The sequence below is a fragment of the Cherax quadricarinatus genome, chromosome 88 (genome assembly GCF_038502225.1).
Source record: "Cherax quadricarinatus isolate ZL_2023a chromosome 88, ASM3850222v1, whole genome shotgun sequence".
NCBI classification, from domain to species: domain Eukaryota; kingdom Metazoa; phylum Arthropoda; class Malacostraca; order Decapoda; family Parastacidae; genus Cherax; species Cherax quadricarinatus.
Genome location: NC_091379.1, coordinates 7,882,604 through 7,899,669, shown reverse-complemented (window position 1 = coordinate 7,899,669; position 17,066 = coordinate 7,882,604). Strand labels below are relative to the sequence as shown.

General features: G+C 37.6%; 1 protein-coding gene across 8 annotated transcripts in view; it reads right to left on the bottom strand.

The window, feature by feature from the left end:
• Positions 1-17,066, bottom strand: part of Pkn (serine/threonine-protein kinase N) — a 792,491-nt gene that overhangs the window by 489,213 nt on the left and 286,212 nt on the right. For 5 of the 8 annotated variants that reach the window (XM_070103966.1, XM_070103967.1, XM_053790731.2 and 2 more), the window contains 2 exons: positions 10,119-10,151; positions 9,709-9,827 (listed from right to left, as the gene is read on the bottom strand). In XM_070103966.1, the coding sequence (XP_069960067.1) occupies positions 9,709-9,827; positions 10,119-10,151 (152 nt within the window). The remainder of the gene's footprint in view (positions 1-9,708; positions 9,828-10,118; positions 10,152-17,066) is intronic. The other 3 variants (XM_053790735.2, XM_053790730.2, XM_053790737.2) reach the window with 1 other exon arrangement.

The following is a 17,066-nucleotide window of genomic DNA, read 5'->3' as shown; positions in this document are numbered from 1 at the left end:
CATGATCAACCAGGCTGTTTGTGCTAGCAACACATACTCCAATGTAAGCACCACAGATCAGGGACTAACTAAAAGAACCAAGTTCAAAAACAAAATGTGCTTTTTTTTTGCCCCCCCCCCCCAAACCATCCCAATGCACAATGAAAAGAATGAAAAAGAGAACACAAAATAAATTAATTTTACTTTTAATTTCTATGATAAACATGAAGTCATCTAACCTTTGAAGCAAATGTCTGACTGATATTAATGTGAAAGAGAGAATTTACTCTTACCAATAATCAGTAATACAATTCAATATTGCAAGAGACTGTAGCAGAAGAAGCATGCACCTTCTTTTACACTCAAAGGCAGCCAAGGACGAGTAGCTAAACTAACACCCAATAAGCAAAATCTCAAAAATTCAGCAGTATGTGTAACAAGAGTCACTTGGCAGAGAAAAGCGATAGATAATGCTAGTTATTTGCTTATATCACAATGGCTATTTTCCCACCATGGTAGCATGACCCACAGAAGGAAACATTATAAAATACACTTAATGTACTATTTATTTTGCATGCCTCGTCTTTTAAAGCCAAGCTCTATATTGTCTATTTAGAAAAGCTTATTGCAAACTGAAGTTTCGGCATGCCAACAAAAGTCCTACTTCCATCATCATTTTAAAGGAGCCAAAGTAAATCTATATATACTACAAGTGCTCATTATTATGCATTTCATTTTGAAATGCTTCTCACCTTCAGCTGAGAGGATAATACACAAAATATATTAGTAACAAGATATAATACTGGAAATTGAAAAAATAAAACTAAAGCTCGCTTCCCACACACACGTTCACACTAGAGCCAATAAAGCAAAGAAAGGAAAGAAAGAGCCAGCAAAAAAAAAAAAAATTATAAAAAATATGCCATGCCCCACTGACAAACAATTTGATCTTTCCAATGTCAACAATGCTACACGACAACCTCCGACACGTTTTTACCATTGGTATTTAGTGACACATCAAACCAAAGTGCACCCTCTGCTCCTCCAGCATCAAGTAAAAAAAAATATACATATATTTATATGCAATGAAAATGTAATAAGGTAAATTATAAATACAGTTTACAGTACATATTAACAAGCCAATAATATTTTGTATGCATATGAACAAGAAAATATTTTTTATAAATAATTTTGGCCAGGATGCTAACAAAAATAATTACAACGTAACATCTTCCCTATCATATTTTTCTTAAATAATAAGCTATGTAAAAGTAACTAATGCACATACTGTACTGGAATATACGCTAATTTTGCACATAGATCAAATACAAAAATTAATGTTTTCATTCTAAAAACTGAGAAAAATAACTTCAAAAAAAAAAAAAAATTATCTGCCTTTATTACAAACCTACCACAGATCAAAGAATATTGCATGTCACTGACTAACTTTTTATCAAAAAATGTGAATGTATTATATATGCACCAGTTATATAAAATAAAAAAAAATGCACTGGCTCAAAAACAACAGTAATATCTCAAATTTTAAAAAATAGTTACCTTCATAGTAATTTCTATCCAATTCTTTAACCATGTTTATTCTTTATTTACAAGTTGTTGGTGCCTGATACCTTCATCAAAATTTGAAGTTAACTGTATTAAAGTATTGTATATAGGACGAGATTTTTTCCATGGCATGTATCTCTGATTATAAAATGTCTGTAGGAAAACAGAGTTTGTGTAGTGAAAAAATCTTTGAGACTCCCTTCTCTTGAAAGCATCCTGGTCATTAAATAGAACATTACTATATACCAAATCTACTTAGTTAGCTACAGAAATTAAGCTACAGAAATGATACTACAGAAATTATACAAGAAATGGAATGGCAGACAGCTTTAACTTGGACTGGAAAAAACTACTTCCTAACAGAGAGTATTCTTCAAACTATTAAATATAAGAGGAATAAATGGCAAACTGGAATAGCATGTAGAAAGAGCAGAATAGTTAAGGTGGACTGAAATGTTTGTATAATAATCTGATAAAATTCTTTGTTCCTTACAAATTAGTGGAATTACATTGGTAATAAACTATACTTACAATATTATAATCTAAGACCCTAAGTCAATAGAAGAAAAATGTGACATATTTATAGAGTACAAGAGTCCTTACTTTTAATGATGGATAGGTTAAAAGACCCTGGTGCATATATCAAAACTGCATAAAGGTAAATGACTTTAACCCTTTCATTGTCCAGACTCCCAATCTGAAACCTGTCCATAGTGTCCAAGAAATTTAAAAAAAAAAAATTCTGTTATCTTTCTTATGAAATAGCAGAGAATCTTTTTCAGTAGGTAATAAAACAAAAGTACAAAATTTGATGGAAAATTGGAAAAATTACGCTTTCGCGAATTCTGCTGTGTCAGCGATATTTATGCATCGGTGATTCTGCCCAATTTGAGTCCCATTTTAGACCAATTACATTGCTCCAGTCGACCAAATTCTCAGTTATTTCACTAGTATGTCTTCCATTTTTATCGACTGAGCACAATCAATCGCCCAATCAACTATCTCAATTACCCAATAAAGTGATCAGAAACTGGTAATTTGGCAAATTTTATGCAAATTTCAAAATATGCCAGTTTTAAAATAGGGTCCAGAATAAACAATGCAGGCATTCCTGGAACTAAAATAACATTTCCTCTGTTCATTAGTTATGTTACCAGGCTTTACACAAGAATTCCATTTTTAATTTTTATTCACACACAAAAATAGAAGGCTTACTGTTATGCATTACAGTAATAATTGTGTAAATAATGTCACCACATTTGTGAACACCTATCAGACTGACCAGTTGGATGCGTGAGGTGATTTATTTATTCAGGAATATCAATAAAATCAAACATTTCCACTACTTTCAGCTCAATTTCAAGATACTTTCAGTCTGAAACCAATCATAATCATCTCAATTTTTGTAATACATCTTCCATTCTATCAAATAAGACCAAGAAACCTAGAATATGTTTATAAAAACCATCCGAAAATACACTGCAAAGTCTCTATTTTAAACCAAAAATATACTAGTTGCATTTTTTCCTATTATGCACTGTATGTGGCAGGATTATTTTAATACAGTGCACACTTACCGCATCGACCCATTCTCTCATATCTAGGCCCAAATTTACCGCTCACTGCTAATATAAGTGAGCAGTGCTCGTGGCATAAAACAACAGCACGGACAGAGACTGAAAACCCATAGAACTATGGCATGGATGGTGAAAGGGATCAAGAACAAAAAGGCACAATACCATGACTGGAACACTACATAAATAACCTGCACATGGGAGAGAGAAGTTTATAACAATGTTTCAGCCTGACTTGGGACCATTTACAAGTGTGACTTGTAAATGATCTAAGTCAGACCAAAACGTCGTCATATGTTCCTCTCCTGTGTGCGGCAGGTTATCTGTATAAATGACTTTGCTTCATCTCATGAAGCCTTCAATTACATTTTCTGAACTGCACTAATGCTATAAAAGCTAATTTACCTTGAACATCAGGAATTACTAGTAGAAATAGGGTCACTGCATAAAAGCTAATCTGCACATAGCCTCACAAAGAGAGAGTTTACTATACAAGAAAATGGACAAGCAGGATTTCTTAGGAACTTCAATAAGAGGCCACAATTGTAAACCAAGGTAAAAGGCACTTGCAAACAGACACCAGCAGGTGTTTCTTAAGAATACTAAACTGAGATCCAAGAGTACATATTGCAGCCACTGACAATTAAAAAAAACTATAACAAACTGACCATTGAAGATGGGATACCTCTTTGGGTAAAAATGGGTAATCACATAAAGAAATATAATAGGATATCCACTGATTTTTCAAGATACAAAAACACTAAATATGCTAACTTTAGTAATCAATAATTCTCTTACAACAGAAAATCCAGTTAGAACAAGTTACAATGACCCACTTCAATATCTTTCTATGAGTATCTCATAGTTCGTCCTATTTACTCACTATACAGCCATATACATTATAACGAATACAATCAAACTTTTTGTCAAAGAAAGTGTGAGCATTACTTCATGCTATCACTAATAAATAAGCCATAAAAATTTATACATTGTGCATTACTCCTCAAATGCATGGTTAACCAGTATGTGAATAAAGAGGGCTAACAAGTCTTTAAATTTCTAAATGATTACTTGAAAAAACTAACTACTGAACTACTATTAAAAAGCTCAATTCAAGATACCAGTAATCAAGTTTATAATGCATAGGCAATCAACGTATATTTTATAGAACAAAAATGTCATTTCTGCAGCCACAAAGTCACAAGTTATGGCAATTTTTACTAAAATATGAATAACTTCTAAGTTGTGTGCATCTTAATTTTAATAAAAACCTGAAGATTTTTCGAAAACAGTTTAGATAAACTCAAAAATAAAAAAGTGAAAAATTGCGACCAATCAAGGTTAATTCAAGAGTAACAAATATATGTTATAAAACAAAGCTGTATCATTGCTGCAGCCACAATGCACATCACATTAAATAGAACCCACCAGGACATCAGTGTGGTGTACCATTACTTGTATTTTAATCAACCATTATGTTATAGACAATAATCACACATTACTGATAAAGAAAATACAGAATTTTGCAACACTCGTAGAAAAAGTTTACAATTCATTACCAATTATTTTAGACTAAAATATTAAGGAACAGTGTTGTTGCAGAAACTGAGACAACTTATTCAACTGCCAAGCATTAACATCCAAAATTAAAATAAGAATTAGTTTATGGTAGAGTAAATACTTATTACTAAAGAAACATGACAGTGTCAAATTTACCGCTGTCAAACAAAAAAAAAAATGCTTCATTGACTCTCATGAATGCAATGAATAACACGAAAATGTTAGGTATCCAAAGACAAATGTTATGAATCAAAAAATGCTATTCCAACTCATTTACTAGGAAATGGAGTGAGGTTAATAGAAGAGAGAGAGAGATTGTAAAATGCTGATCTCATTCCTTACTGATCTCAAATACTTAAGGGGTACATAAAGAGGAAAGATAAAAACAATATGGGATTATGACTGTACAGTAACAACTACTGTACCTTCGCTTTTGGCCTCATCAAACAATTATGGAAATTAATTTTCATACTGTACTTGAAAACACCTTACTGCATCTTAGCCTCTCATAAGTGGCATTTACCAATACATTTTGTGGGTACAGAACATTTTTTAACACACCAGCCATCTCGAACCGAGGAAGGGTGACCCAAAAAATAGAAGAAACAAGAGTTTTCTTTTTTGCATTTAGCAGTTTATGCAGGAGAAGGAGTTACTAGCCCGTTGCTCCTGATATTTCAGTTGCCTTATTTGACAAGCATGGCATAGGGAGGAAAGATTCTTTTCCACTTTCCCATGGAGACGAAAGGAAATAAAAAAGAACAAGAACTATTAAAAAAAATAGAAGAAAACTCAGATGGGTGTTTATACATATGCATGTACATGCATGTGTAATGTGACCTAAATGAAAGTAGAAGTAGGAAGATATACTTGCTTTCTTGTGTGTTTATGAGACAAATAGTTTTATCTGTGAATAACCTATGACTGATTTTGAGGACTCTTCTACCCCAGGAGCCCAGCTAGAGGTTAACCTTCCCTACTGACCACCTGGTCAACTAAACCACTGTGGTAGCTCACTTTCAATAGGTGCTCATCTAGCATTGCAGAAGGCAGATGTCCAGCTTCTTGCTGATGTCTTCTGTTTTTGTTCCAGAAGTGTTTCTGATATCTGCTGCTAATATACCAAAGAGTCTTGAGCCACAGATGCTGACATAGTACAGTGGAACCTCAACTTACGAGTGTCCCAACATACAAATTTTTTGAGATAAGAGCTGTCGCTTAGTCAATTCTTTGCTCTGAGTTATGAGCCAACATCTGAGTTACGAGTGAGCTTCCTGCTCAACCCACAACCTGCACACCTCGCTTGTTTATCTATGATTTCATGCTTTAATCCCAAGGACATCATCCTCTTTTTCTTCTCAGCACTGTCCTTTGCACTTACTTTCTTAGAACCCATGGTTAGAAAAAAAAATTGGCAAAATAACTGCACAAAATGCAAGCAAAACACAAGAAAAATGCTTCCACAGCAAGGTAAACAGTGCACTGAGTTGGCGGCATTCTCAAGTCCCTCATTATTATTATTATTATTATTAATTTAGGGAACTAAAGCTCACTCTTTATTATTATTATTATTAATTTAGGGAACTGGAGCACAGATCCAATTCCCTAGATCATGAACCCCTCACCAGCATCAAGGTTCCTTGATGCTGGTGAGGGGCTCTTGATCTGGGGAATTAGATCTGTGCTCCAGTTCCCAAATAATAATAATAATTACAATAATATTAATACAGTGGACCCCCGCATAACGATCACCTCCCAATGCGACCAATTATGTAAGTGTATTTATGTAAGTGCGTTTGTACGTGTATGTTTGGGGGTCTGAAATGGACTAATCTACTTCACAATATTCCTTATGAGAACAAATTCAGTCAGTACTGGCACCTGAACATACTCCTGGAATGAAAAAATATCGTTAACCGGGGGTCCACTGTATAATAATAATAATTATAATAATAATAAGTGAGCGAGCTTCAGAACGCCATAATATCAGCTGAGCTGTGCATGTGTTTACATCGCCATGGAAGCATTTCCCATGTTTTGCTTACGTTTTGTGCAGTTATTTTGCCAAATTTCTTTTCTAATCATGGGTCCTAAGAAAGTAAGTGCAAAGGACAGTGCTGAGAAGAAAAAGAGAATGATGTTCATGGAATTAAAGCATGAAATCATAGATAAACACATGCCAGGTTGCGGGTTGTAGCATTAAGAGTGCAGCAAGTAAATCAGTGAAAAGTGAAGTGAACAAAAAGCAAATTGTAGTAGTTAAGTTCAGCAATAAAGTGTAGCATTAAGAGTGTAGAAAGTAACTTAAGTGATAGAAAAAGGACGAAACGAAACAAACTCCTCCAATGCTATTGTTGGTGTTTACAGGGCCACTGACAGCATACGCCGCTCTGCCTATATTTCCCCACTCTCAACCTCCGCTAGCATCTCTGCTCCAAAGTAAGTGTGTACATACACTTTATATAACCATTTTATTTCTTAACATTCTCTATTATGTTTTATTATGTTTTTACACAATATTTCTTATTTATAAATACATTGTTTCAGTGTTTTCCTTATGAAACTAGTGATCTAGTGCAGTTAGCTTCACAAACACTCTGTTTTCTCTTATAATATGAGCATGGGAAGATATGGTCAGAGCGGGAATGGTCACCACCACTTGTCACATAATGACATGTATTTTATCCATTCTAGGGTATATATCATGCTTTTATGTTATTTCTTTTCTTTCTTTCAACAAACTGGCCGTATCCCACTGAGGCAGGGTGGCCCAAAAAGAAAAACAAAAGTTTCTCTTTTTAAATTTAGTAATTTATACAGGAGAAGGGGTTACTAGCCCCTTGCATTTTAGTCACCTCTTACAACACACATGGCTTACGGAGGAAGAATTCTGTTCCACTTCCCCATGGAGATAAGAGGAAAAAACAAGAACAAGAACTAGGAAGAAAATAGCAGAAAACCCAGAGGGGTGTGTATATACATATGCTTGTACATGTATGTGTAGTGTGACCTAGGTGTAAGTAGACGTAGCAAGACGTACCTGAAATCGTGCATGTTTATGAGACAGAAAAAAGGACACCAGCAATTCTACCATCATGTAAAACAATTACAGGCTTTCGTTTTACACTCACCTGGCAGGACGTTAGTACCTCTCTGGGCGGTTGCTGTCTACCAACCTACTACCTAGGTTTTATGTTATTTATATTGTTTATTATGTCATATCAGATGAATTGTGATAAATAAATAAGCCGTAGAGTTGATATTAGTGTCATATTGAAGTACAGTGGTCCCTCGCTTTTCGTAGTTCTCGGCAATCGTAAATTTCGCCAATCATAGGGGTATTTTCGTATAAACATGGACTCATAATAAAGTTGGTAGAATTACCGACAATATGTAAAGTAAAAGGACACAAGTGCAACTAATGTGACATTTTATTGTGGCAACGTTTCGCTCTCCAGGAGCTTTATCAAGCCGTTACAAACAATACATGGACACAGAGGGTATATATAGGCTCAGAGTGAGGTGCGATACTAGTGGTAGTGGCAGTAGTAGTAGTGATAAAAGTTGTAGTAGTAGTAGTAATACAATATGGTACGAATTAATTGTTCTACCATATTGTATTACTACTACTACAACTTTTATCACTACTACTACTACTACCACTAATATCGCACCTCACTCTGAGCCTATATATACCCTCTGTGTCCATGTATTGTTTGTAATGGCTTGATAAAGCTCCTGGAGAGCGAAACGTTGCCACAATAAAATGTCACATTAGTTGCACTTGTGTCCTTTTACTTTACAAACATGGACTCGCTTTTAAGAGGTTGACTCGCGAATAGTAGTTCGTCCAGGACGCTTACGCACGGTGTGAGCCGGGGCGGCCTCCCTACCCAGCCAGTCTGGCATTGTTTACCAGTGAGTGAAGGTCCCCTCAAGTGCTCCTACGAAATATTTTATAATATTCCACTCATTTTAGTGCTTGCAAGTACTAAATAAGCTACCATGGCTCCAAAGAAAGCTCCTGGTGCCAAGCCTGTGGTAAAGAAGGTGAGAAATATGTACAGTGACAAAGTCTTGTACCATTTTAGGGAAGTGTTAAAGAGATGCCAGAAACAGAGCTCTCTTCACAGTTACTTTGCAAGACAGGACTAGAGTGACTCTCAAGGTGGTCCTAGTGGTATTAAGAAACAGAGAAGAGAAGCAACCCCAGAGAAGCAATTGGTACCTGAGGTGTTGCTGGAAGGGGATTCCCCTTCCAAACTGTAAACAATCCAATCTCTCTCCTCCTCCAGTCTCCCATACACTAAGAAGAATCTCCAATAAAGGTAAGTGTTATGCTGTTAATGTTTCATTCATCATTTCCCAATGTATTGTTTATGTACTACATGTATATTTCATGTAAAAAATTATTTTGTTTTAATACTTCTGAGTGTCAGAAACGGATTAATTGTATTTACATTATTTCTTATGGGGAAAATTGATTCGCAAATCGTAAATTTCGTTTATAGTAGCTCCTCCAGGAACGGATTAATTACGAAAAACGAGGGACCACTGTATTTTGTCCTGCCTCCCGAGAGCAGGAATTCCACTGGAACAGATTCATGGCATTTCAATTAATTTAAATGAGGAAAATTGATTTGATATACATGTACAAGCAAACTGAGTTACGAGCTAGGTCACGGAATGGATTAAACTTGTAAGTTGAGGTTCCACTGCATTTTAATTACTGCCATGGCCTCCCTCTCTTCACTTGGTTTATTCAGCACTTTCACCCCTATCATTCACTCCCATAATTTTTTTATAGCAGTGTGCAGGTTAAGGGCCAGTGCCAGATTGTATTAAGAATATATTACAACACACTACACTCTATGTAAAAGCATGTACAGTAGTTGTAAAATGTACTGGTAAACAGCTTGTACCACAGTGTAGTACCCCCATACATGCCCCTCAAGGTAATGAATGTTTTACCATATATACCGACACTAGCTTTAGACATGTATTCTTCAACACTGAAAGCTAAGACCCATACCTTTAATTCTATTTCAAGTTGTTTTTCAAGGGATACTAGTCTCTGGTCGAAGGAGGAGAGGGATAGAGGCTCCAAGGATTTCTCATGAGTGTCGGTCGCCATTGGTGATAGAGGAGGATCTGAAAATATGAAAGGATTGTTACCACAATAAATAAATACAAAATTATATATAAAAAAGTTTGAACAGAAAAGAGACATAACATTTACTATATAGTATAGCACAAATGAACTAGTTTAGCTCCACATCATATACAGTATGGACAAGACACATTACATTTACAACAATCTACATGGAATGACAAACACTTATGTGAAATCTGTCACATATATGCTAACAATAATAAAAATGACTTATTTTCAATATACGGCAGAAAAAATATTTAAATTCACACATAAACATATAAAGTTACCTTTGCCAGCATTCCTCACTCTATGATACAGACCTGAGTAAATAAACATTAACATGTGAACATTAATCAAGGACATGAGTGCTCCACAAAAAGAATCGAAACAAGTGGGAGAAATAAGTAAATTCCACAAGCACAAAAAATAAAATATGGGGCAAAAAGTATATTCTGGCTTCAATCAGAGACCCTCTTCAGCAGATGAGGGGTCTCTACAAAGTCAAAATTTAGATTTTCTTTCTACCCAATGTTTTATTTTCTGTCCATATGGGATTTACCTGTCCAATGGTAAGTGCTTCTGACACAACACAGTAGAGAAGGTACACAAAAGCTCAGAATGAAATGTTTAATTTACATCATCACCTAACCCTTAAGCTGTAGAGCAGCACACATATCTACAGGGACATGGAGAATGGTTTGCCATTTAGAGTTATAAAACTTGTTACAGAGAAATATAAAAAGAAATTACTGTACAAAAAAATAAGACAAAGCAGGGTGAGAATGTTCAACTGGCAACAGCTTAAAGGTTAGACCTACATGGGAATAATGAATTGATTGACATGGGAATATGGGGATAATGAGTTGATTGACATGAGGATAATGAGTTGACTGACATGGGGATAATGAGTTGACTGACATGGGGATAATGAGTTGACTGACATGGGGATAATGAGTTGACTGACATGGGGATAATGAGTTGACTGACATGGGGATAATGAGTTGACTGACATGGGGATAATGAGTTGACTGACATGGGGATAATAAGAACATAAGAACGAAGGAACACTGCAGAAGGCCTACTGGCCCATGCGAGGCAGGTCCAAGTCTCCTACCGGCTTAAGCCAATGCACCCAACCTAGTCAGGTCAGGTCACATTGACATGGGGATAATGAATTGATCGACATGGGGATAATGAATTGATTGACATGGGAATATGGGGATAATGAGTTGAATGACATGGGGATAATGAGTTGATAGACATGGGGATAATGAAATGATTGACATGGGGATAATGAACTGGTAAAAAGGTCATCATATTTGGTAAACAATGGCTCATACAATATACAGTAGTCTATGGCATATTCAAATAAACACACACTACCCATGCAATAGATGTTTTTACATTATAAGGTTCATATAATACCATATAAGTAACATAAGTGAACAAAATTATAAGAGAATAATTAACAACCTTTCTCATGATGGTACTGCCTACTCTTAAAGATTATACAATAAGCCTAAATTATACGAAATACATGTATATGGATGAATACAGAACAATATGTGAAATACGGTATAAAAGAAAGACAGTACTCTATAATAGGATAACAAGGGAATGCCTGCAGCGAAAATTTTATATGTACAAAGTTTCGCCCTATTACTAAATTAAAAGGAAAAAACTTTTGTTTTTCTTTTTAGGTCACCCTGCCTCGGTGGGATATGGCCGGTTTGTTGAAAAAGAATAAAAATAAATTGTCAGTATGGAAATGCACAATGAGAGACTAAACTTTTGCACCTTTGTAATGAGAGCAACAAAACAGGGAACATCCAAGCACTTGCCCCATCATTCAGCATTCTGATTGGATGACTGTGCAGACATTTGAAGGGCTTCTATTTTTAAATTCTGAGCTATAGATAACACGGACCATACGCAAACACCTTTCTAACCACATATATGTTTTCAGCCAAGAGATTAAAGAAGGTGGGTACACAGAGTAACAAGTGTGTATCAAGTGCTGCAGGAACATAAGAAGGAATATAATCATTGTTAGGAGAGTTAAAAGTATTTTGGTCCCTTCACATGGGTATTATAAACAGCTATCTGAGTGTGTTGCCTCGTCAAGGAGCTACTAACTCTCCAGGTGACTCTTGCCTCGGCATGCTGCAGGAGGATATCCTGTCTCTCACATACTTGCTCCTGCCACTAAAATCCACTCTGTCCCCACTCACATTCACACTTCACACACTACCATTAATTCAGTAAAACTGAGACAGCAAAAATCACGAGAGGTATGATTGCTATAGTATGATTGCTGGTCCTTTCTTTATCACAAACATTGTAAGACAAGAGGTCAACATTACAAACTTCTACTTACATTCAGAAAACACGGTATCTTTACCTTCCCATGTGTTCCTCAATAAGTTTAAAGCTGAATGGGAATCTAATTCGTTGCTTCCTTTACTTTATGTCCATGTCCACCGCTCAGATACAGGTTTTGCCTTTTCCGTTTACCGCAAGCTTATGCACAGTGGCATGTACATACACTATTTTTCTTATCATGCTTCCTCTGTCAAGAAGTGTTCTTATCTTCCTCTTTCTCCGTGCTCTCCGCATTTGTGATACTCAGTTCCTTCAATCAGAAATTTCCACTCTTCATAATTCATTTTCCCGTCTTGGCTACCGTTCCCATTTCATAGACTCTGCCTTCTCACGTGCTAAACGTAATTTCTTCTCCCAAACCCTCTACTCCTGGGAACTCTTCTGTCCTCTGCCTTCCCTACATTTCTGGTCTTTCTAATCTCAACAACTCTCTCCGTTCCTTGGATATCAAACTTACTTTTCGCCAGACTAACACTCTTCGCACTAATCTCGTTCATACCTCTCCTCCCTCTACAGATGTTCCTGGTGTCTACTCTATTTCTTGTTCCTCCTGTCCTCTTCAATACCTTGGAGAAACTGGTCGATCTCTTTCTGACAGACTTAGGGAGCACAAAAGTAGTGTTAGGCTTGCCGACATTAACAATGCTCTTTTCTGTCACGTCAGAGATCACAGCCATCCTATTGACTGGTCTTCTGCTAAAACTGTCTTCCTCGCTTCCAACTTTAACAGTCACCGTCTGGTTGAATCTCCCTAATAAACAACTTTCCTTGTATGAATCTTAGTCGTGGCTTCGTCTCTGTAGATGCCTTCCTTTCCCACTACATTGTAAAATGCTCCAAACTTCAGAACACCCGTGACTTAACCTGATTCCTCATTTTTCTTCCTCTCCCTCTCCCTCTCCCTCTTTCCATTTTCTCATTTGGGTTGTCTTTCCTCTGCCTTGTGTATTTGTTCCTTCATTATTTATTCCCCCCCCCTCTGTGTTTTTGCTCATACCCTCTGTTGGCACCTAGCTCCCTTACAGTGCTCCTCTTTCTTAGTACCTGACTACCTTCCCCACTACTACTACTACTACTAGAATCGAATAGAAAATACTCTCAGGTAAGACCCGTGCGGGTGAAAAAGAGGGAAGAGTTGGACAGGGTAAGAGTAGTGGGTGAGAGGATGCTTTTAGAGGAAGGAGAAGAGCCAGGGCTAGACCCAGCTGCGTAGCCGTAGGAGGCTTGGTAGAGGGACTGGTTGCTGGGCAGTGCTGACTGTCGGAGATGGCACAATAGAGGACTGCGCTCGGCATTGGAGGCAAAGAACATACCCCTCCTCTCCTTTCCGTTAGCGTGACTTTGTAAATGGTCCAAATCGGACCGAAACGTCGTCGTAAGCTCCGTTCTTCTATGTGCGGGTTATTTGTGTATCGTTCCAGTCACGGTATTGTGCCTTTTTTTTTTTGTTATTTTTCCTGCAATTTAGGACTCGCTTGCCATGGGTTCGACGACCCCCCCCCCACGAACTGTGATTAGAAGGCCTGGTCTGAGACCAAGTGGTTGGGGTGATGATTCCCAAAACCATTAACAAATATAACTGGGTTCCTCTTAAGCAGCAGTAAAAGCATTAGTTTGATCACCTCTCTACCAAACATTCCTTCACTAACACATACTCTCAACACTTTTTACAATGATTTATATTCATATATAACCTAATAATAGAAGTATTGCAGGAAATACCTCCAACAGCTTTGAAACCTCGAAATATGCAACAAAACAGCATTTTAGTTCATTTTTCTATATTTTTTTAATATTTCAGAGTAATCTGGGGCATCCTCTAACTTATTTTGAAAAAACAAACTGCTATATGTCCAACTCCACCCATCAAGCTTCAGATATCAATCAAATCCCAGATGCAATAATAGCAGGTTAATGTGACACTAGTGTTCTGGAACACAAATGCTGACAGCACTGAAAATAAGAGCTACGAGATGAATACGAAAATAGAAGCAAAACCAGATACAACAGCCAAGTAGAGACGAATCTCACAGGAATGATGATTAATGTGATACTGGCTAAGTGATATATAAAGCAAGATAGAGAAGAGGTGGGGGTAGGATAGCACTACTGATTAAAGAGAGATTATATTGATCTCCTGCGTATGGTAGTGGAGAATAAAGAGACTATAGAAACAGGAAGGTAATAATAGTGGTTACCTGTAGAAGAAACAGGAAGGTAATAACAGTGGTTACCTGTAGGTTACCTGTAGTCAGGTATGCAACAAAGCCTGGTTGATCGGGAAAAGACTTCAATTTATTAATTTCCTTTCTGAAGACAGCTGGGGGTTTGTTGATAATTTCCTTATACACGAAGAGAGAGTGTTGGAAGTGCCCAGTAAAGGGTTAAGAAAGGAGACAGCATTATGATGGGAGGTAGCATTAAACTACAGACCAGTGTCACTGACATGTATAGTATGCACAATCATGGAAAAGCTTATCAGGAAGACTGGTGGAGCAGCTAGAAAGGAATGAGCCTATACACGATAACCAGCACGGTTTCAGGGAGGGAAAACCCTGTGGCACAAATCTACCGGAGTTTCACGACAAAGTGACAGAAGGCAGGACAGAGAGGGCTTGGGAGACTGCATAGTCTTGGACTGTAGGAAAGCTTTCAACACAATTTTGCACAAGATTAGTGCAAAAGCTAGAGGAGAAGGCAGAAATAACAGGAAAGGCACTGCAATGGATCAGAGAATAACTGGCAGGAAGTAAATAAGTGATGGTACGATGGTACGTGACGAGGTGTCAGAGCAGGCGCCACAAGGGTCACTCCTAGGACGGTGCTGTTTCTGGTATATGTGAATGACATGACAGAAGGGATAGACTCAGTAGTGTCCCTGTTTGCAGACGTTGCGAAGCTAATGCGGAGAATTCAAGTGGATGGGTATTAGGTAGGACTACAAAAGGATCTAGACAGACTGCAAGTCTGGTCCAACAAATGGCTCCTGGAATTTAACCCCACAATGTGCAAAGTCATGAAGATTGGGGAAGGTCAACGAAGACAGCAGAGCACAGTGTAGGAGGCCAAAGACGCAAACCTCACCCAAGGAAAAGGATCATGGGATGAGTATAATACCGAACACATCTGAGGCGCACAACCAAATAAATGCTGCAGTATATAGGCGCCTGGCAAATCTACAAACAGCGTTTCGACACCTTAGTAAGGAATCGTTCAAGACTCTGTACAAAGCGTATGTCAGGCCTATATTGGAGTATGCAGCAACAGTACGATAAAGCTCAAGGAGCAGGGAGAGAGTGGACATAGTAGTGAGCAGTGAAGAAGTGGGGGCCCAGGAGCTGTGATTCGACCTCTCCAACCACAAATAGGCGAGTACACACATCAGGTATATACTTCACAGTGGCACTACACTCTCGGTGGGCAGACTTGTCCGGCCCACACACACCGTTCACAGTGCCATTTCCACTCATCAAACCTTCACAGACAACACATATTAGTGCCATGCCCACACAACACTGAAACAAAGTTCTACGTCCACAACACAAGTCCTACCCATAGACCCAGCCACGCCCGCACACATTACCTACACGCCACCCACCGACGCCCCCACACAACCTACACACTACGGTACCAGCCATCGACGCCCACACAGCACCAGCCACCGACGCCCACACAGGCTGGTTAGTTGGCTAATAAAGCTGTTTAAATCCTATCGACTATACCAGGGTCATATATATATATATATATATATATATATATATATATATATATATATATATATATATATATATATATATATATATATATATATATATATATTATTTTATTATTAGCACACTGGCCGATTCCCACCAAGGGTGGCCCGAAAAAGAAAAACTTTCACCATCATTCACTCCATCACTGTCTTGCCAGAAGGGTGCTTTACACTACAGTTTTTAAACTGCAACATTAACACCCCTCTTTCAGAGTGCAGGCACTGTATTTCCCATCTCCAGGACTCAAGTTTTCGCAGCGACTGCTCTGACTTCTTCACAACAGTGATGGAACAAAGAACAAAAAAGGCACAATACCGTGACTGGAACAATATACAAATAACCTGAAGTGTGTGACTAGTTAATGGTCCAAGTCAGACCCAAACGTCGTCACAAACTTCTTTCTCCTATGTGCGTGTTACATGTGTATGGAACTAATAATTCGTAAATACAGGAGGGCCCCGCTCTATGGCATTTAGTTAATGCAGCAGTTTCCAATTATGCCCATTCTTCATTTATCCTGACTTCCTACAATAACTATATTCACCACTCAATATTAGCTAAGGACAAAAATATTTTAAAGTAATGTGTGTATTGTATACGCATTTTTTAGTCCTACCTCTATTGCTCGCTTAATATATGATAGTGTAAATATGTTATCAGGCATTTATATGCATTTAAAAGCGAGAAAATAAAGCCGTTTCACTTTACAGCGATTTTTCCTTTACAGTAGTAGTTGGTAGGTAAGACACATAGGCAACAGTTAGGCAACTTTATTCCGAAACGTTTCGCCTACACAGTAGGCTTCTTCAGTCGAATACAGAAAGTAGGCAGGAACAGTAGAGATGTGAAGACGATGTAATCAGTCCATCACCCTTGAAGTTGTAGAATTTGAGGTTGTCAGTCCCTCAGCCTGGAGAAGTTCAGTTCCATAGTCAGGAACTATCTGAAGATCAAGCGACAGTGCAGAGACTTAAATACTGTCGGAAGGAGAGGTGCAGAGTAGTAGTAGTAGTGAGAATGTAGCCACTGAGAGGTCAGGTCCCTCTCAGATCCAACAGTTCTCACTTGAAAGGGTTGTCCAAGGTGTCCAAGAAAGGT